The sequence below is a fragment of the Emys orbicularis genome, chromosome 3, assembly GCF_028017835.1.
Source record: "Emys orbicularis isolate rEmyOrb1 chromosome 3, rEmyOrb1.hap1, whole genome shotgun sequence".
Taxonomy (NCBI): Eukaryota; Metazoa; Chordata; order Testudines; family Emydidae; genus Emys; species Emys orbicularis.
This window is the reverse complement of record NC_088685.1, coordinates 47,716,540-47,739,089: the sequence shown is the minus strand read 5'-3', so window position 1 is coordinate 47,739,089 and position 22,550 is coordinate 47,716,540. Positions and strand designations below refer to the sequence as shown.

Below are 22,550 nucleotides of genomic sequence, written 5' to 3'. Positions count from 1 at the left end.
AGCTGGCAATCTTATGTACAGCTGGGATTCCTTATTTAAACCCAACTAACTGTCTGTAGCAGCCTCCTTGCGATGTGCTGTTTCCATCCATCTGAGAACTGCATTCCTGGAGGGGTGTCACTGTGCCTCAGTGGGTCACAGCTGAGAGTGCCAAATTCAGGACAAACTGCTGAGAAATAGGACAGACTCACCCTAAACTAGTGATTATTCTATCATTAGATTATACCAGTAACAAAAGTGAACTTCTGTCTCACCACACTGGTTAACAGGCATAGGTGCTGGAACTAGGAGTGTTGGGGGTGCTGCTGCACCCCCTGGCTTGAAGTAGTTTCCATTATGTACAGGGTTTACATTTTGGTTCAGTGGCTCTCAGCACCCCCACTATACAAATTGTTGAAACACCCCTGTTAACAAGAAGACAAAAAAGCAATTTCCTTAGGCATTCCAGCTCTTAGCTCACCACCCAGGGGGATCAGAGCTGGGGGTTGGGGCGCAGGAGAGGGTCAGGGGCGCTGGCTCCGGGTGGTGCTTACCTCAAGCAGCTCCTGGAAGCAGCGGCATGTCCCCCCTCCGGCACCTACACGGAGGTGCGGCCAGGCGGCTCTGCGTGCTGCCCCGTCCACAGGTGCCGCCCCTGCAGCTCCCATTGGCTGTGGTTCCGGGCCAATGGGAGCTGTGGAGGCAGCACTTGGGGCAGGGACAATATGCAGAGCCTCCTGGCTTCCCCTACGCATAGGAGCCAGAGGGGGGACGTACTGCTGCTTCTGGGAGCCGTGCGGACCCACAGCACATGTGGAGCAGGTCAAGCCCCAGACCCTGCTCCCCGGCTGGAGCTCAAGGGCCAGATTAAAATGTCTGAAGGGCCAGATGTGGCCCCCGGGCCGTAGTTTGCCCACCCCTGTCCTATGTGCTTTCTTCCTTTTGGCATTAGGAAGAGCAGAAGCAGGATCAAGATCTGCTATGTGACTCCAGGCTCGGAGGACAGAATGTTGACTCTAAGCTTTATTCATTTATATGTACACTATCCCTTTCTCTGAGTAGTCCTAGCATCTGCTGTTCACTCTCCCTCACAAACACACATGTCCTTTCTTCTTTCTCCCACACAAACAAAATCCCAAATCCCTGTGGCTTCAGGTCCTGGCCAATGGTTCCGCGGGCATGTGCTGGCCGCTGCTTCCTGCAGTTCCCATTGGCCGGAAATGGCGAACCGCAGCCACTGGGACCTGCGGGGAGCCATGCCTGCAGATGGTCAACATAAACAAAATGTCTCGTGGCCCGCCAGCAAATTACCCTGATGGGCCGCGTGCTGAAGGTTGCCCGACCCCTGGGTTATACCATGTCTGTGTTGGTGGTAAGTAGAGCTTTCAATCAGGTTAACAGCTGGGGAAAAGGTACCTTTTCCCCCCTAATCTAAATAAGGCCTATAACTTAGCTTTACACAGCAGATGTGCTTTGATGCCCATCTTGTACCCATTATTGTTATGTGAGTGCTAGGCACCTGATCCAAAGTCTATTGAAGTCAATATGACTCTTTCACTGATTTCAGTGGGCCTTGGATCAAACTGTGAGGCTGTTTGTGTTTTAAGAAGCTAGCATCCATCACTTTGAAAAGGTTTGTGCTCTCTACTGCACAGCTTTGTAGACCTGGGCATGTTAAAGTTAAAATCTTTATAAAAAAGATTAATAATTGCTCTGCATTTGGGCATAAGTCTCATAGTTCACTTTAGGAAAAACAAATTTGTGTAACCCCTTAACCAACTTTAAAAAAAAAATTTTTTTAACTGTCTTTATCTGTATTACAACCCACACCATAAACCAGTGATACTCAGACTGTGGCTGACAAACCGCAAGTGGCTATTTAATGCGTCTCCTACAGCTCTTTGCAGCACATATTTAAACACTGATTGGTTAATAATTAAATCAGGCTGCTTTACTATCTTATGAACCAATTACATTATTTGCTATGAGAATAGTAACTAAATATTTCCCGTTATACTGTTTATATATGAATAGTACTATAGCAAATGATACAATGAATTCACACTACTGTGGCTCTTTTGGGTAATGCTGATCACTAATTTGGCCCCTGAACCACTGAGGTCTGAATATCACTGCCATAGACCATTAAAACACACTGAAACAGCATAAATGGTGAAGACTCTTACTTTTGCATTTTGCTAAGCTTAGGCAGTAGAATAATCACAGGTTCTCATGCACTGAAACAAAGCTGCAATATTAGGGTTGCAAACATTATCGGGCAATGTTTGTTTCCACTGACTAAGAGAATAGGAGCAGGCCCCTGACTCTTTGTTGCGGCTGGCTAGCTTCAGTCATTTTTATTCCTGGGTCATCAGTAACTAGCAGGAGTCTGGCATTTGGCTTTTGTTTTTATGTCCATTAACTAACAAGCAGTTGTCTTGTGCAATACTACAGCTATCTTCAAGGCCGTTCAGAGGCCACTTTTTCCCTATTCAAGAGGGACACTGCAACATTGAAAACTGTAGTCTATTATTCACGTGCCAGCATACAGTTTCCCAGATCACTGCACCTGTGGTTCAGAAACCTCCGTACAGACGGAAGCATTTTCCACACCAGCAGAGACCTCCCATTATGCAGTTATATGCACAGTTGATGTAGCCATGTTGGTCCCAGGGTAATGGAGAGTCAGGTAATATCCTTTGCTGGCCCAATTTCCGTTGGTGAGAGCAGTTACTTAGCTGACTTACTGCTGGAGTTGGAACTCTACACTCTCTTGGCTTACAGCTGCAGAATGGAATTCAGCTCCTACTGAGAGCCAAACTCTAGTCTATTCAGCACATAATTCTCCTGGCAGCACAGTTTAGCTCAGCAATTTAAAAAGTTTGAATGGTTACTTGCTGCTATAAGAGCTATTCAGAGAGAGAAACGAGACACTATTCATGGACTCAAACTTACACCAGTCAGAAATCCATCTCCTATATTAAGTCTTAACCAGTCTGACAGACTGCCGATCTAAGAAATCATTAAAGTTCCAGTAAATCCTGACTCACCAGGGCTAGAAAGGGATGTTCTAGAGCAGGGGTGGGCAAACTACGAGTGGCGGGCCACATCCAGCCCGCCAACCGTTTTAATCCGGCCCTCGAGATCCTCCGTGCGGCTCCCGGAAGCAGTGGCATGTCCCCCTCCGGCTCCAACGCGTAGGGGCAGCCAGGGGACTCTGCTCTGCATGTGCCCCCGCCCCAAGCACCACCCCCATAGCTCCCATTGGCCAGGAACTGCGGCCATGTGCAGAGCTGCCTGGCTGCGCCTCCGTCTAGGAGCAGGAGAAGGGACATGCTGCTGCTTCCAGGAGCCGCTTGAGGTAAGCACCACCCGGGGCCTGCACCCCTGAACCTCCCCTGGTGCCCCAACCCCCTGCCCCAGTCCTGATCTCGCTCCCGCCCTCCAAACCCCTTGATCCCAGTCCAGAGCACCCTCCTGCACCCCAAACCTCACATCCCCAGCCCCAACCCAGGGCCCACACCCCCAGCCCGGAGCCCCCTCCTGCACCCTGAACTCCTCATTTCTGGCCCCATCCCGGAGCCCGTACCCCCTCCCGCACCCCAACCCCAATTTTGTGAGCATTCATGGCCCACCATACAATTTCTATTCCTAGAAGTGGCCCTCAGGCCAAAAAGTTTTCCCACCCCTGTTCTAGAGCATTAGAAAATGGATTCCCAGGCTTTCATTTTTCTAATGGTGTACAGCATTCATCTTCAGCTACCATGCAGTTCTGGTACATAACTAATGGAATCCCATATTTCAGATTACCATCTTGCCTCCTCTTTGATTCAGATATGATTTTTAGTGGTTATTAGCTTAGAAACATCTAGAGCATTAAACCTATTTTCCCAACTGATTTTTTTTTTTTTTAAGAATTTGATTAGTGATCATTTATTTCTTCATTTGTTTCCCACTAGTTAGGGGTCTGAAGAGCCCCCATACAGGCTGCATGCTGAGATGCTCCTGTGTCCCTGGGGTGAGGCATCTTTATTCTTTCTTGGTTTTAATGGTCATCTTTTTAATGTATTTCACATTTTCCAGCAATAGGGGGCCATGGTTGGGGCATATCTGGACATGCTGAGTATGTACCTGTCACAGGGTGCATACGTAGCCTAGAGCAGTGGTTTTTCAAACCATGGGTTGCGACCCACTACTGGGTCACGGCATGTAAAGCGCTGAGTCACTTTGCTCTGGTCAGCACTGCTGACCAGGATGTTAGAAGTCCCGTTGGTGGTGCTGCCCAGCTAAAGCAGGCTAGTGCCTACCTGTTCCAACACCGCACTGTGCCCTGGAAGCGGCCAGCAGCGGGGACCATGGGTCTCCACACTGCCCGAGCACCGGCTCTGCACTCCCAATTGGCCCGGATCTTGTGGGGGCAGTGCCTGCAAACAAGAGGGGGGAGGGATAGCTCAGTGGTTTGAGCATTGGCCTGCCACACCAAGGGTTGTGAGTTCAATCCTTGAGGGGGCCACTTAGGGATCTGGGGCAAAATCAGTACTTGGTCCTGCTAGTGAAGGCAGGGGGCTGGACTCAATGACTTTTCAGGGTCCCTTCCAGTTCTATGAGATAGGTATATCTCCATATATTATTATTATACGCGGAGCCGCTTGCGCACCTCCGCCTAGGAGCCAAACCCACTGCTGGCTGCTTCCGGGGCGCAGCACGGTCCCCGGTGCACCCCGGCTGTGCCGCTGACTGGGAGCCACCAGAGGTAAGTCTGCCCCCCAATCCCCTGCCCCAGCCTTGAACACCCCCGAAACATGGAACCCCTTCCTGCACCCCAAACCCCCTGCCCCAAACCCCTTATCCCCATCCCAGAGCCCAGAGCCCTGACCCCCTCCCACACCCCAACCCCCTGCCCCAAACCTGGAGCCCCTCCTGCACCCCAGCCCAGAGCCCCCTCCCACACCCTGAACCCTTCATTTCCAGCCCTACCCTGCAGCCCTCACCCCTGCACCCAACCCTCTGCCCCAGCCCTGAGCCCCTCCTACACCCCAAACCCCTCATCCCCAGCTCCGTTGGGTCACGGGCATCAACAATTTTCTTCAACTGGGTCCCCAGAAAAAAAGTTTGAAAACCACTGGGCTAGAGTATATATGAGTGTGTTAAGAGCTTCTCTGTGTGGTGCAGTGGTGACACTCTAGCTCAGGGTTCGGCAACCTTTCAGAAGTGATGTGCCGAGTCTTCATTTATTCACTCTAATTTAAGGTTTCGCGTGCCGGTAATACATTTTAACGTTTTTAGAAGGTCTCTTTCTATAAGTCTATAATATGTAACTAAACTATTGTTGTATGTAAAGTAAATAAGGTTTTTAAAAAAGTTTAAGAAGCTTCATTTAAAATTAAATTAAAATGCAGAGACCCCCCGGACCGGTGGCTAGGACCCCGGCAGTGTGAGTGCCACTGAAAATCAGCTTGTGTGCCGCCTTCAGCACGCGTGCTATAGGTTGCCTACCCCTGCTCTAGCTAGAGAAATCAATTCATCTGACCTCAACCAGTACGTCGCACTGGACCACCCAGCAGGGAGTGAGATTTTACTTACTTGCTGTAAATGTTGCCTAGGATCATATATTTAGATCCTGTTGTCGTTTTCAATAAATTGGAAAAAACCACGTGGTCTCTCTTGAACTAGACTGAATTGCTTTGGGGGAAGGGCCGTTTGTAACACAATCAACAGTTTGGCATGGATTATTCAAGCACTAATATTTTTATGGTGTTTGGTTTATTTGAACTAGCAGTGGGAGTTACTGCTTTTGTTGACAATTTTTAACTTATTCTTTAGTTTCCTTTTCTCACTGCCTTCCAAACTAGGCTTTTTGTCTGTGCATTCCAAGGAATGCTTTTTTTGCCAGTCATAAAAATCTCTGGATATGAGATTTTACTGCAAATATTATTACGGGGATCTAATATTCTGGTTCTGCATTGTGTAGCACTTCTAAAGTATGTGTCCCTTCACACCTACAAAGATTGTTTGGTGTGGAGAAACCCATGCTACGAAATTCACTGTGGAGGTATTTGGTGTAGGATGGCTATAATGTTTATATGTAATGTGTGGAGGGGACGCTGCACATTAGTTATAGTACACACTGTGCACTGAGAATAGACCACTGTAAGAGTGACATTCAGCACTGACCCTCTTCTTCCTCTCCTCCTCCCCATGGCTTTTGCCACAAAACCCCTATACCAAGCAGAGTTGTTGGTTTTGGTTCCTTTTCACCAAAAGGGAGAAGTGCCAGAGACTCCATGAAATCTGCTAGGAACTTTGCTATTGCAATTGATTTTTATGTGGCAAGCACTCAAACTACAGTGATGGGCAGGAGTATAAAATCCTAAAATGGATACATATTAGAGCCATTGCTGCAGCTTCCAGCTCTAGGAAATCAGTGCTTGTATTGCTCATTCTTGGCTTTTTCTTAAGTTCCTGGAGTGAAAAGAAATACTCAGTTGCAATTAAATGCTATACATTGATAAAAACAGCTCAACTTAGAAAAAACTACTTGAAGAGATGCTGAATTAGTTCTAGAGAAAACATTTCATCATCTCAGACAGGCATCCTGCAAACCATTTCTCTAAAAATAACTTACAGGAGATCCTTGTAGTAACTCTTCATTTCCATGTATTTGTCAGGTGACTGAAGATTTGAAGTCATGGCTGGAAAACCCAAACTTTACTACTTTAATGGGAGAGGCAAAACGGAATTGATTCGCTGGTTGTTAGCAGCTGCTGGGGTTGAGGTTTGTTTTGGTATTTTGAACCTGTGTATATACAGTACCTGCCTCAAAGGTCAAACTTAAAGCTATGTGGGGTAAACAAAAAATAAAGTGGAATTAACTGTGTATGAGCAAAACAGCAGTTCTTAGTACCTGCACTAGATGTTGCGTTAGTATGGGTAGATAAAGGGGTGTGACTATGTTTTGGCAAAGCCACTTCAAACTACGCTAAAGAATAAGTTTGATTCTGAATATTTGCTACATTAGTTGTCAGTGAAATGTTTAATATCCAGCTCATCAGTTATGGTGGTAACATGCACAATCTGGGGCAGGCAGGATTGCCACCTGTCTGCTTTGTCTTCTTCTTTATCTTTTGGACTGGTCTTTCCACTTCCATGATGTTCAGTTTTTACCAGTGAGACTGCTACTCAAGGTTTGCAGCTTCAGCTGACTGATTAGTTCTCTGGCAGAGAATTAACTGCATCCCAAAGCATTTTGTCTTCTCTGATATGTATGAGGCTGAGCAGGGAATATTGAGCAAACTGATCAGGATCTGCTGGATGCTATGCACATCTTCTGAGCAGAGTGGGAAAGACAGGCAAGTGAATTAGTGAAATGGAAGGAAACTGACATTAGCCATAGTCATTTCTAGTGTGATGTCGGATTTCTAACTTCATAGAAGATTAGAGTTGGAAGAGACCTCAGGAGGTCATCTAGTCCAACCCCCTGCTCAAAGCAGGACCAACCCCAACTAAATCATCCCAGCCAGGGCTTTGTCAAGCCGGGCCTTAAAAGCCTTTTAAGGATGGAGAGTCCACCACCTCCCTAGATAATCCAGTGTTTCACCATCCTCCTAGTGAAATAGTTTTTCCTAATATCCAACCTAGACCTCCCCCAACTTCTTGTGCTTATCCAAGCTCTCTCTTAACTTCTATAACATTTGCCTCTCTGCTCTCCCTCCCTTATAGTAACCATGCTCTTGGTACTAGAACTCTGAAAAAACTCTGTTCATATCCTGGGTGGCACTTTTTTCTTTTTTTCAGTTTGAAGAAGAATTTTTGGAAACAAGGGAACAATATGAGAAGCTCTTACAAGGTGAGTCCAGATGAAATCTGAAATATTTGACCAAGTTTTTCTTCGTCTAGGAAAAGGTGGGCTAAGGGCAGATTTGGTAGTTTGGGACCAGTCAATTGCATCCCTCCCATACACATACTAGCGAGGTGAAATGGAGTACTGACATCAGCAGATGGGAAGGTTGCCCTGCACTGACAAGCATGCTCTTCAGACAGTCACAGTGACTTACTAAGGATTAATAGACGTATCTGAGTTCTAAAGGCTAACCCGGCAGAGTGTCAGTGTTCTGTCCCTCTCCATGTCAGCCAGTGCCTTTGTAATGGACATTAATCCTTTCTGTCAGCAAAAATCACACGAGGGGTGAAACCAAAATTGTGACTCTGATTTTACACTCTTGCACCTTGTATAGTCATTCAAACCTGTGTGAAATGCTACCATGTGGCAAATCAGGCCCTGTTATTTTTAGTATGCACTTAATGTTGAAACTGGATATAGTGACTTTTGTTTGTTCTTGGCTCACAAACCATGCAGTTCTCCTCATACCAGAACTGATGGTAACTATTTGCATCCCTTAATACCATGATGATAGGAGTCTCTTGGATATTTGCCTAACTCTCTCTAGAACTGTAGAATGTCAGAATTGATGAGCTTTTCCTATTAATGAGAAAATCAGTTCCATGGAGTAAATTGGTATTTTGAGATTTGTTCCCTTCCCGTGAACACTTTTATATAATTTGTCTGAGTTTTTTAACTCCCTGCAAAAGCTTACAGCAGCATATGCGGTGCCAGCCAAACCTACATTGCATGTGCTAGAAAGTTTTAAGTTTCTGTGCTTCAGGGTAACATCTTATTTCCTGGGAAATCTTGTGTTTAATACAAAAGCTAAGTCAGAATTTTGAGCAATTTATCTAGTTTGGTCATTTTACTGGTATTTAATCCTAATGTGATAAAGCATAATACAAGACACATGCATAGTATCTAAACACAATCCCTGGGTTGTTCGAAGGCCCCTGTGTAGAATAGTATTAACGGCTTCTCCTCTGTTTCCACCTCTGCTCCCATTCTGCTGGAAAAAATTCCTTATGTAGGTCACTTTAAATGTTGGCATTTGGGGTGTCACTATAGCATTAAATACTTCAGTCTTGTTGATGCTTTTAAGGTAGCTATCCTCCCCGGTATTGCAGTGCCAACTTAAATGCTGAGGTGTACAATCAAGCCTTGGCATGCTGAGGGAGAACTTATTATTTTTAAAACCAGGTTTGCTGAACCAAAGTAACTCTTTATTTCCTTCATCTCTGAAAATAGCTGGGGTCCTTCCAGCAATTAATGATTTTCTTTTGAGTGCCTCCACTGTTACAATTTTGTTACTGACTCCCATTGACTGTTCACATCAATTTCATTACCAAAGTAGCAGTTCTTCTGAAGGCAACTGGAAACATATAAGAGTGTTATTGGACCCCAGTTCCAGGGCAATATAAAAGATTGGGGTGGGACTATGTGACTGTTTCCTTTTTCCTTTCCAAAGATGGATATCTGCTCTTTCAACAAGTGCCCTTGGTGGAAATTGACAGGATGAAGATGGTGCAGACCAGAGCAATTCTCAGCTACATAGCAGCAAAATACAACCTCTATGGAAAGGACCTGAAGGAGAGAGCAATGTACTGTAGCAGCACTATTCTTACTCAGTCTCTTGTAGTAACCAACTGATTAACAACTAGAGCTTATCTAGCAAACCGTTGTCGGTGCGTCAGCGGAGTTACACTGGTGTAACTGAGATCAGATTCTGGCCCACTAATTCATCGTATTCTAATGATTTATATTTAACTGAGATCTGAGCCAGTAAGTTGCTGTGCTCTGATTTTAATCAGTCTGGTTAGGCAGCCACCACAGAAGTTGGCAGGGGTTTATCAGGTGATGGGGTTAAAATCCAAGTCTCTTACAAAGAAAAATGGTTTGGTGACCAGAACTTCAATTTTATTCCTGTTGCTGCAAAATCCGACTTCTCATAGTGTGATGTTGCCTTCAAGTAGCATCACATTACATAGCAGCATTATAAAGAGTACATTTTCAAGTATTCCTTCAGTAGCTGGGGGGAACGCTTTACCGCGTTATATCCGAATTCGTGTTATATTGGGTCGCGTTATATCGGGGTAGAGGTGTGGTTGGAAGTTGACTAAAAATGCTCTATTAGATGCTTCCTGCCCAAAATCATGAAAGAAGGCTTCTTCAGGTTAGTTTGTTCTTCAAAAACCTGGTTAAAACATTAAATGAGTGAAATAATAAATTTCCATATATAAAACAAATAGAAAAATGGGGAGGTTGATAGCAATGAGCAGAGATTGGCAGTTAAGGAATTGACAGTTGATAAGGGAAGCTTAAAAAACAGACAAATAAAGAAATCTATGGCCAGTAGAGGTTTGAAGACCGAAGGAATTCTTCAAATATAGTAAAACAAACTAAATCTTAGCAGGGGTATAGGTCTGATATGAAATAAGGTTGGTAATTGTCAATCATGATGTAGAACAGGCAGAAGTAATCAGATATTTCTATTTTATTTGGGTAAAGAAGCAGAATGATGTATTAATATCTTACAGTGATGAAATACTTTCTATTCCATCATTAACTAGGGAGGATGTTAAACAGCAACTATTAGCCAGTCCTGGAGACTTAAAAATATTTAACTGTGACCCAAAACTGGCTGACTTACAAAATATTAACATACCTACTTCACAAAGCAGCTGCATATTAGTATCTCCCTATCTAAGGTACTTAATGTCCCTGACCACTGTAGTATCTGAGCACCTCACGCTCTTCATTGCAGTTACCTCACAGGCATGTTGTGAAGATAAGGGAGCACTATTTGTTCCTATATTACACATTGGGAACTCAGGTACAGAAAGGCTAAGGGTACAATCCATAAAGATGCTTAGATGCCTGTGTCCCAGTTTTAGGCACCACTATGATCCACAAAACCCTTGCTTGGCTATAGAGACACTCTAACTTTCCCTGGCCCAGTTAATATTTACTTCAGTTATTTAATGTGGAACAACCTGAGTAGGACAGAACGAGGGAGTCCCATGTCAGACTATTCTATAGCCTAGTGGTTAGGGCACTCCCCAGAGGTGGCAGATCCATAGTCAAATCTCTTATCTGCATCAGGAGGGGGAACTTGAAACCAGGAGTCTCCCACATTCTGGGTGAGTATCCAAACCAGTAGGCCAGCAGTTCTCAATCTGTGGGTCGGGACCCCAAAAATGGGTCACGACCCCCTTTGAATGGGATTGCCAGGACTGGCTTACACTTGCTGGGGTCTGGGGCCGAAGCCAAATCCCGAGGGCTTCAGCCCTGGGTGGCAAGACTCAGGTTGCAGGCCCCCTGCCTGGGGCTGAAGCCCTTGAGTTTCGGCTTTGGTCCCCCTACCTGGAGCAGTGGGGCTTGGGCTTTGGCCCCCCGACCCAGGATAGTTGGGTTTGGGCAGGCTGAGGCTTCGGTCCCCCCTCCTGGGGCTGTGAAGTAACTTTTGTTGTCGGAAGGGGGTCGCAGTGAAATGAAGTTTGAGAACTCCTGCGCTAGGCGAAAGGTTAAAGAAAGCACCTCCTCTCTTCTTCCAGTTTTGTTTTGGGCCCTGCATGCAAGTTAAGTGGCTGAACCCCCATCTTCCCCAGTTTGTGGATTGCAAGCAGAGCTAGGTGCCTCCCTGCAGCCTCACTTAGGTTCCTAGCTCTGTGAGAAGGACAAGGCTTAGGACACACTCTTCTCTTCAGCATCTCCTATTGGTTAGCTTAGGCAGCTCCCTGCCTAGCTGATTTTTGTGGGTCGCATTGCAGTGCACCTCTCTCTCCCCAGGCACTGTATAGGAGCCTGCATGCCTAACTCAGGCACTGTGAATTACATTTGTTACTCCTGTAATTTTTTCCCCCTCTCTCTCCTAGCCACCTAAACCTTATATGTGGCACTCAACATTGCAACATTTAAGTCCCTTCATGGGAACTAAGTCCCTTCCTATGTACCTTGCCCAGGGTCCACGGGAAGTTCATGGCAGAGCAGGAATTGAACTGACTTCTCCCATGGCCTAGTTGGTGGTGTTCCTCTTGTAAGGTAGAGAAAGATAGCAGCAAAGAGGCCCAGCAGCTTCATTGGAAGTGGGTGGTCTAGATAGTGAGGCTTTGGCTCAAGCACTTTAAAAGGTACTGATTAGAGTTCCCTGTGTCCACACTGTGGCATTTCTTTGCATGTATCTTGCAGATTTTAAGAGACCAAGGACAGGATTTTCTTGTTGGCAATCAGTTCAGCTGGGCGGATGTTCATCTGCTTGAAGCCATTTTAATAGTAGAAGAGAAGAAGTCCAGTGTTCTCTCGGAGTTCCCTCTATTACAGGTAACTACACTAACAAGTAAAACAAACACTTGACAGAAATGTCTCAAGGCCATTTGAAAAATAAACCTTTGCACATGTAGCACGATGATTTTTTTCAAAACACTGCACAAACATGAACAGTGTTTCTCTTAACTTTGTCATTCTGTGAATCCTTTATCTGATCCCTTTTCTTTCCAGTCCCCACTGCTTCCCTCTGGAAAACCTCCTCATAGATCCAATAGAAAATGATACCCCTGTTATAGGAATATATAATTTGTTTCATATTCTGTACAATGGCTTTTCATTCTCCTTTCAGTTCTCTGGGGCTATTCAGTAGACAATAGCTCCAGATCACAAGATGTGACTTGTATGAGGTGGTATTAAAATTACAGATAACTGATGCTTTCCCTTCACTGTGTGTCAATACAGGACAGGAGATATCCCCTGTGATCCCTTTACCACTAGTGAGAATAATGTGATGGAATTGGGCAGGAAACAGGGAAGGCTAGTTGCTAGGCTAAGTGTCCCTTTTGTGCTGTTCTCTAGTCTCTGATGACTAAAAGCTTAAATTGCATAGTTAGGATAAAATAAGAAGAAACATGTTAAATTACCCTAATGACTTGGTCTAAGGGACAGAGATGAATATAGGAGCACAATTTAAATAAACAATTAGAGGAACCACATACAGGAGAGTACTAACGTTAACCTATTCTGAGTCACAGCACCGATGCAGGATGTGTCTCCAAGACTGAGGTCAAGCACTTCCGTAGAACTGCATTGACACTCTCAATTTTTGGGAGCCCTTCCTTTGTTGCACTAGCACCAGTTGAGCTCCACCATACTAACAATGGTGAGAGTATGTGGTGTAGATATTCAGAGCAGGTGTTGACAACAGGGTATTAAAAACACTAGCAGCTGGTCTATTCTAGCTCTCCCTGCTGGAGTTGGACTGGTGCTAAAATGATGGAGGGAGAGTTCCCTAAAGTGGCCTATGTAGACAAGCCCTAGGAAACTCCTGATCCTAAAACATCAGTCTCCATACAACTTCACTCATGTACCTTAAGGTACAGACAGCCCCTGCAATTTGAACATAGCAAGGTGACAACCCTTCTCATTTTCCCGTTTATCATTTGTACACTTAATTTTATTTATTCTCCCAGAAATGGGGACAAAGATGGGCACCTTCTGTTACTTTTGTTACCACTTCTATTGGCCTCCATTGTTCACTTACAGTAAGATTAGTGTCGGTTCTTTAAACTGGGTTCAGCTACCCTGTTGCACTTACCTTAATTTACTGGTCCAGCTGTGCTTTTCCAGTCCAGGTGGTCCCATTTGGTCAGTTAGCAGGCTGGGAGAGCACCTCGGGATGTAAGAGGCCTAGTAAGAAAGAGACTGTGAGCAGACTGAGACAGGAAAAGGGCAGGAGGTGAGAGCTGCTAGAAACAGAAGGTGGTTTCTGGGAGACAGTTGAAGTCAGGAGAGCAGAAAGAGGCATTTTCTGGCTGGTGTCCGCAAGCCAGAGAGACAGGGCCGAAAGAAGTGGGAGCAGCAGAGGGGCTTACCCACTGACATCTCCTGGAGATGGAGAACTGGATCCTGAGGAACAGTGAGAAGGCCAGGGAGAGTGATGGATGCTCCCAACCGAAAGGCTGTGGGAGCCTCCACTGGGAAGAGTGGGGTTGCACCCCAGAAGGAAGGGCTGGGTTGGTGGTCCTGGCAGAGGGATGGATGAGGACCGATGAGCCTACCTGTGATGGAAGACACTGGGGTATGGTCAGAACAAGAACTGGGTGATATTGACTGTGTTCTGGGGATTCTATTATGGACTATTTGCACTATGTTTTGTCAATAAACTGTTGATGGACTAGAGGACAAGCTTGCATGGAGTTACTGGGGACCTGAGAGGGCTATCACAAGGGGCACCTGAGATGAGGCCATGCATTTACAGTAAGCCACAAGATATTTGGTGCTGTCTTCTGGACAGCATTTCCCTCACTTGCCTGAACAATGCAGAATTGCAGGTTCATAATGCAAATGCAAATTCTTTATACATTTCAAGGTAAGAATACCCTTTCCTGGGAGAGTGTGATGCTCTATACCTTGGGGGATCACCCTATACCCCCATGTTCATCTTTATAAAATGATTGCGTGGTATCCAATGCAAAGTTTGTCATGTTGGGTGTCTTCGGAAGGCTCATCACACACTGAGCATGGTTGTTATAGTAAGGTTATAATTTTATGTATGTAGTTATGAGGCTGAAAATGTATCCTCATGGCTTAAAAATAAGCCGAGGCAAAAACAGTCCAAGAGCTGAGAGGCAGTTCACACCTCATCAGGGCATGTATGGGACCAGCCCAGACCAGCCCTACAGGAACAAAGGACGCTTGCCTAGGCAGCAACAAAAGAATCTGTTAGACTCTTGAATGAGTCACCCCCCTTCCTTTGGTCAGTTTGGAAGTGCAATGAGATAATGCTCACCTGACTCTGAAGGGTTGGGGGGGCGGAGGGGGCAAAACCAAGAGGGAAGAAAGGACATGATAAAAGGGAGAGACATTTGCCATGCACTCTCTCTCTCTCTCTCTCTCTCTCTCTCTCTCTCTTCCACCTACATCTACAGACACCACACCAAGCGACTGAAGTGCTGATCAAAGGGGAGAGCCAGGCTGAAGAGTGAGAAGCATCTAAGTTTGTAAGGGCACCAAAAGTGTTAAGATCAGCTTAGAATGCGTTTTGCTTTTATTTCATTTGACCAAATCTGACTTTGACTTATAATCACTTAAATTTTATCTTTGTATTTAATAAACCTGTTTGTTTATTCTACCTGAAGCAGTGTGTTTGGTTTGAAGTGTGTCAGAGACTCCCCTTGGGATATATCAATTTCTCTGTTAAATTGACGAATAAGCTTGCAATGTCCAGCGGGTACAACTGGATACTGCAAGATGGAGGTTCCTAGGGTTGTGTCTGGGACTGGAGATATTGGCTAGTGTCATTCGGTTGCGCAATTCAAGGAGCAGTTTACATGCCAGAGGCTGTGCGTGAACAGCCCAGGAGTGAGGGTTCTCACAGCAGAGCAGGGTAAGGCTGGCTCCCAGAGTCAAGGATTGGGGTGACCTAGCAGATCACCAGTCCAGATAACACCAAAGGGGAATGTCACAGATGGCTTTTGTGAAAAGCCTTCCTAGAGGGGCCTCTAGGTTTCTCAGTTGGCGAACCATAGAGCCGCACAAGGTGACAAGCATAAGAGACACACATCAATGTGTTGGGAATCCTGAACTGGCTGCTGAGAACTACATACCTTTTCCAGGCCTGAAGAAGAACTCAGTGTGACTCGAAAGCTTGTTTCTCACCAACAGAAGTTGGTCCAGTAAAAGATTCTACCTCACCCACCTTGTCTACCTTAAACTTTGGCATTCTTAGGGTTAAATGGCAACCAAACACTGCCCTCTTCAGTCAGGTCCTCTGCTTTAACACAAATCGATGTAATTTTTTTCTCTCACTTTCTGGCCTTTAAATATTTTTGTGATGTTTCCTGTTTTTAGGCTTTTAAAGCAAGAATAAGCGACATCCCCACAGTTGAGAAATTTCTGGAGCCTGGCAGCCAGAGGAAACCTGTCCCTGATGATGAATACACAGAGACTGTGAAGAGAGTTCTCCAAATGAACTTTTAATGTGTAAGCAAATTAATGTGGCTGGTTAAAATAGCAGTGATGAGCTCAATGCTAGCAAATACTCACACTTAAACTGCTTAGAATGTACATGTGCTGGTAAACTACAGATAAAGGTACATCACACTTGAATGGAATAGCTAACTGAACAATATGTGACGCTAGAGAGGTGGATAACAAATAGAAAACACAATATATAAGTATTAATTACTAAGCTACTTGTCTACATTTAGTAAGATGTATTTTTATTAAATTTCTCTTGCTGTTCTGAGTTAATGAAATAAATACACACATTGTCTAGCTAGAAAATTTTGATTTTCTGGGGGAAGGTGAAACCTCCAGCGTAATCACTTTTCACTAGTATAAGCGTTTTCTGCCAACTCCAAGCGTTTACTCTAAAATCCAGATAAGATTTCAGTGGGATAAAGGGTTCTGTTTCGCTTGCACTTAGCTTTTTGATGGTGGACGTACCCCTGGAAAACAAGTAATTTTTTTTTTTTTTTTTTTAAAGCCAGGAGGATGTTACTAGATCTCTCAAGTGAGTCAAGTTTGTGAGACACAAACATCATAGCTCTAAAATATCCACATCCTGTATTTGTATCAAACTTTTATCTCCTTCTGCCCGCCCCCCTCTCTCCCTCTTTCCCCCCCCATATTAACCATTTTAGGACATTCTATCACTGGAGTGTAGCCGTCTTGTAGCTAACTTGTTCCATAAATATTCACTCAACAATAATATGGAAGACCTTTTCTAACCTAATAAAGTAATTTCATTCGTATGTGGGTAGTATTGCTTTTTTATTATTATTTGTTGATCTAATCGTTGAAACATGTTTTAAGTTAAGTGGACATCAGAGCTTAGACATTCCCATGATTTTAATAACCTGATACAACTTTTTTCTCTCCCAGTTTCAAAATACAAAGTATACACATCTCCTAAAACTTATCCATTGCATATGGGTTAATAAAATTCCTGATCTAATGCTCCTGCTATTGTAGACAGACAAGGCATACAGGGGGGCAGGAGAGAAAATAGGCATGCATCTCTTACCCCAACCCATGTTTTGGTCTTAGTACAGTTTCATGGAAAATGAATCTTCAGAGGGATTTCATGTGTGTTTATCAACTCTTGAGCCAGGTGAAGTACAGTTACGCACTGTAAAATGTTATCACATTCTATACTTTGTCAAGTGAGCTCATTTTATAGGTAAAAAGATTTTTCCCCCATTCTATTGGCACTGTTCAACTTCTGCAATAGTTGCAGGGTAGGAAGGGAGATGCTGCTCAGTAAGAATAACCAATTTATGGGGCAATTGTGGTGTAATGGGAAGCATACTCATTACAATATAGTATGCTTGCCCGCACCCGAGTGGATTCCCTGCTCTTCTGGGAAGCTCCCCAGCCTGAAGTTGACCAGACATTTCAGTATTAGGGCTGTATTTCCTTCATCCAAGAGAAGTTTTGGGCTGATCTGTCTACCTTGGCTCATGTCTGTTGACACCTGCCTAATGTTAATTGCAGCTCCAGTTTAATCCTTGGATTAATGTGAGAAATTTGAGCTAGAAGGGACCTGGAGATTATCTAGTCCAGCCCCCTGCACTGAGGCAGGACCAAGTACATCTAGACCATCCCAGGCAGGTGCTGGTCTAAGGTGTTATTAGAAACCTCCAATGATGGGGATTCCGCAACCTCCCTTGGAAGTCTGTTCCAGTGCTTGATTATCCTTATAGTTAGAAAATTGTTCATAATATCTCACCTAAATGTCCCTTGCTGCAGGTTAAATCCATTACTTCTTGTCCTGCCTTCAGCGGACATGGAGAACAATTGATTACAGTCCTCTTTGTAACAGCCCTAAACTTATTTGAAGACTGCCAGGACCCCCATCAGTCATTTCTCAATATTAAACATACCCAGTTTATTTAACCTTTCCTCTTAGGTCAGTCCACATCTCTCTTAAAGTGTGGCACCCAGAACTGGACACAGTGCTCCAACTGAGGCCTCACTAGCATCAAGTAGAGGGAGACAATTACCTCCTGTGTCTTCTGTATGACATTCCTCTTAATACACCCCAGAATATTAGCATTCTTTTCCAACTCCATCATGTTGTTGGCTTATACTCAATTTGTGATCCACTATAACCACCAGATCCTTTTAGCAGTACTACCACCTAGCCAGTTATTCCCCGTTGTGTATTTGATTTTTCCTTCCTAAAGGAAGTTCTTTGCACTTAACATGATTAAATTCAGTAAAGGTAATTTCAGACCAATTCTCCAATTTGTCACAGTTTTGATTTCTAATCCTGTCCGCCAAAGTGCTTGCAATCATTTAAGAAGAGAACATGAACTATCTCATTTATCCTACCTCCTTTGCCACAGGAGCTTTCCCTACTGGCTCTGGTATCCTAGTACAGGAGACCTGTCATGTGACACTGAAATAATTTACCTTCCCAAGCCTGAGTTCCAGGAAACTTAGAAGATGAACACCTGCCAGTTGCTCTTCCTGTCATGTTCTCCAATCCCAGTGGTTTGCTGCCACCAGGTGGTTGATAAGTTACTTTCTAACATCCTCAATTCAGGATCAAATAGTTAATTTCTGTCACTGTGTGAGAGGGAGGGAAGGGAGGCTGGGTTTTTGAGTGTCTTCATTGCTACTGCCAGCGTTTTACTTCCAATACTTAACTTTACTTTTACTTAACATGATCTGAATTGCTGCCTGGCTTCCTGTCACAAACAGAGAGGAGGAGAAACCACTAGAATAGTTCCTGGGACCCAGAATTGCGGGTGAGGGTCCTTAGTGATTCCACAGCATGTGTCTTCCTGTCTGTGAGCCTGGAGTTGTGCCATCTTCACAGATCTAGCGAGGACAAGGTTGGAGAGCAGCAGCTGCCTGGCTCTGAGGCGTGAGGCTATTCTAAAGGGGAATGAATGCTGCTCAAGGCATCAATAACTCCTATGCTGCACCTTCTCCCTCCCCTGCGGGGCAGGAGGGGAGGATTCTCAGGGATGCAGGCAAAGTACCGATGTGGTGACTGCCCTTGACATGGGGGTGTGGTCCGGCAGCTCCATGGATGGTGCAGTATGCAGGCAGCTCCTGTTCCCTATGGATTGGTCTCTGCAGCCCAGCCCCTCCCCAACTCTCCTCCCATGAGGAGCATTCCAAAGAAACATCAGGCCATTCTCCCCATTCATGCAGGTTGAAGCCTGTGGAGTCTCTCAGATAGCAGTGGAAGAGGGTAGGGACATAGCTAAGGAGGCAGCAATCCTCACTTCAGTGCTGTTCCCATCCAGGCCTGCCAGTGTCTAGTCCAGGGGTCGGCAACGTTCAGCACGCGGCTCGCCAGGGTAAGCACCCTAGCGGGCCGGGCCAGTTTATTTACCTGCTGACGTGGCAGGTTCCGCCGATCGCGGCCTCCACTCACCGCGGTTCACCGTCCCGGGCCAATTGGGGCGGCGGGAAGCGGCGCAGGCTGAGGGATGTGCTGGCCGCGGCTTCCTGCCGCCCCCATTGGCCCGGGACGGCGAACCGCGGCCAGTGGGGGCTGCGATCGGCGAAACCTGCCGCGCCAGCAGGTAAATAAACTGGCCTGGCCCGCTAGGGTGCTTACCCTGGCGAGCCGCGTGCCAAACGTTGCCGACCCCTGGTCTAGTCCCTCTGTTACTAGAGCCTATAGAATATTCATTATTATTCTCCAAACTTTGGGGAAGGCAGATCTGTGAGATCAGTTTCGATCACACCTCTCAGAATATAGAAGAAAGGGGTAATAGACTAAAGTCCATTGCTCTTCAGGAGTCCCAAGTATTTAATAACCAACCAAAAAGAGCTGTAAAATACTGAACCATGCCCTAGTGTAGCTCCCTGGTACTAATTATTAATGGGCTTTGGGCAGCCTTTGCAATATAAGTGAAACACATTGCCCTGCAACTTCCTAAGGCAAAGGCCCTGTTCAATATGAGCATTGAGGGATAAGAACAAACATTCTGTACTGAGCATCCCAGTGTCTCCAGCCTTCTCTCCATTGGATCACCATGTTTTCCAACACCTTGTTCAGTGACTGAATTTCAGGTAAGCCTCTCTTATAACTCTGGAATTAAGCTCACGCCTTAATATCTAGAAGCACTGAGATTTTTAGATGGGCTGTTGGGATGTACAGATGCCTGCAACCCTTTGTCCTGCTAACTAGCCCTAGTGCAGGTAGCCGCTTCAGCTTCATCACAACCACTCAGGAGTAAGTACTACTTCGCATAAGTAAGGGAGTCACAGAATTGGGCCCCAAGCAACAGGTTTGGGTGCAGCACCAGTTTGGAATGCTTGTGTCCTGGTTCAGGGGTGAGTTGCTGCCCCGGTCTCTCTGTGGGCATCCTTTCCATGTGACAGGTCTTTACTTGCACTCCTCCCAGAGCTAGACTCTGCAGTTCACCCCACTTAAGGCTGGCTCACCAGGCTACAGCACACCCTGTTCCTGCCATCCTGTCGTCGTGTGAGCAGTGCCTTCCACCCCTTTGCAGCCCCTCAGGAGAGCACACCTCAGGTGACAGGTTTCACTTCCTTCTCCTTTCTTCACTTACACTCAGACTGGTCTCAGGGCAGCAGCCCCCCGTTTCGAACTGTTAAAAGGACAGGCCTGGCAGTATTTGGCACTCAGAAGAAATTTCCCTCCGGGAGCCTGTCTGCAGTTAAATTGACTCAAAAACAGTATGTTTAAAACAAATGAATTTTTGACCAGAGTTACACAGCAAGCAGAGAGAAGGGTATAAACAATAGTCACTATGCATCTGGCCTCACCTAGACATTACCCTTTCCTTGCAAGTTTTGGTCGTTTCCACTTCACTCAAGTGCCTCCACCTTTGGACTGGGAAAGACAGACTTCCCCTTGCAGTGTTTTCTCTCCCAGCTCCCCACTTCCACCCCCATAACAGCTGATGCTGCTCACACCCCTTCCACTCTAATCTGGGGTCTTTAATGGTTTAGTGCCCCTTGGATCCTGAGCTCCAACCTGAGAAAAATTTACCTGCTTGCCTGGAGCCAGATGGGGGCGTTTCCCAGTTAATAGCTCCCCTGTTGTTGCCTAAAGGACCCTACAGATTCTCTCTGGTGGTACCTTGTCTTTGTCATTGTTTTGTTTCCTGTTTATTTCCCCCCTAACAGGTTCATTTGATTGAATTCCAGGCACTCAAGCTGGACAACATCAAACAGGTAAACTGAGGTACAGATAATATTAATTAAAAATAATACAGATAACCACCTCATTCTCCACAGCTTGTGTTTAGCAGGCATTTGGACAGTGTTGCTTCCTGTACTTAGGGCCAAATCTTGCTCTTGTGAAAATCAATGGGGACTTTTCCATTGGCTTTAATGGGAACAGGATTTGGCCCTCAGTACACGTGGTGGCCAAGGGCTCTCTGGCTCCTAGTGGTGCAAGGGACTTTTGGGGACAAAACAAAATGCATAGCATTGTGTTTGGTAGGTCATGGTGCTCTCCTCTACTAAACAAGATATCCCAGGGGTCTCTCGGTACACTGCTACCTTATGGCAAAAACGAGGAGAGTGCAACTAGGTCGGGGTCAGGGTCAGACTAAAGTAACACAAAGGTCCCCTAGCATTTCTTATAACAGGCACCCTGGCAGTTTTCCCTACTTAGTGGGAAGGTGCTAAATGAGCTTATAAGGATCATCGTCAACTTATTTCAGTTTGTTCACATCTTTGTTAAGTGGGGTCGATAGTCATTAGGAATGATTTGCAGAAAGTGCTAGGCACTTATGCTGAAGTACAGTGAATGTTACAAGACACTTTATCTTCTGAAAAGTCATCACTGCCTGACCTTCAATAGAAGCCAGACACATAACTGCCCTTGTGCCTTTGAAAATTTCCCCTCCAGTCTTATCGTTTTCTCCTTTTTGGTAAAGTTTGCAAACCTTGTAATATGGAAAAATACACAGGCATCAGCCTCTATAAATATGCATAGATCAGGCTCTCTGTCCTGCTATGAGGTACTTTTCTGACTATAGAAGAATTAACAATAAAAAAAAAAAAGTGACGGCAAAAATATAGTAACTAGCCCTAAGTACAATAGAATTTAGTTAACAAACCTCCTGAAAGCCAGAAAATCCCCAATGAACCATTGAAGAATTCATGTTTGTTCCAGTACTACGGTTCAGAAGACAGGAACTGAAATCCCAAAGGTATAAAAAAGAAATGTCACATTGTAGTAATAAGGGATACCCCTTTGAAACATTTGGCACTTTGAGAACAATATCTTCCCACACTACAGCATTAGGAAACAGACTGAAATGTACTTACTGACAAATAGGGGCCAAAGGATTGGGTTCATTCATTAACAGAAGTGGGAGTCTCCTGCTCAGATTGACTGAAAACTCCTACTACAGGGAGGAGTTTCAAATGTTGCATTATTAGAGGCACATTTCCTCACTTAAGAAGGGGAAGGCAAGTGCTGAAGCTGGGAGGGAACTCGAAGAAGATTAGTACCAAGACTCAAATAAAACTCACTTCCTTAAACCCTGAGCTGTTTGAGAATCTCCACAGTGGGATTGATAACAGAATAAATGTTAGAACTAATGTATTTCTTCCCCATGTTTCATTTAGTATGTAGTGACAAGTGCTGGTGAATGCAGTCTCTAGTCTAGGAAAAACACATCAGTTGCTAGGAGTGTGGAAGGAAAAGAGAGAGGGGAATAGATCTGATTATAAAGTTGATTTTCAAAATATT

The 22,550-nt window shown here is 45.1% G+C and overlaps 1 protein-coding gene across 1 annotated transcript in view; it reads left to right on the top strand.

Moving 5' to 3' along the window:
• Window positions 1–6,667: 6,667 nt before the first annotated feature.
• Window positions 6,668–22,550, top strand: part of LOC135875959 (glutathione S-transferase A4-like) — a 68,241-nt gene continuing 52,358 nt past the window's right edge. The window contains exons 1-3 of the mRNA XM_065401056.1: window positions 6,668–6,754; window positions 7,774–7,825; window positions 9,330–9,462. Of these exons, the coding sequence (XP_065257128.1) occupies window positions 6,668–6,754; window positions 7,774–7,825; window positions 9,330–9,462 (272 nt within the window). The remainder of the gene's footprint in view (window positions 6,755–7,773; window positions 7,826–9,329; window positions 9,463–22,550) is intronic.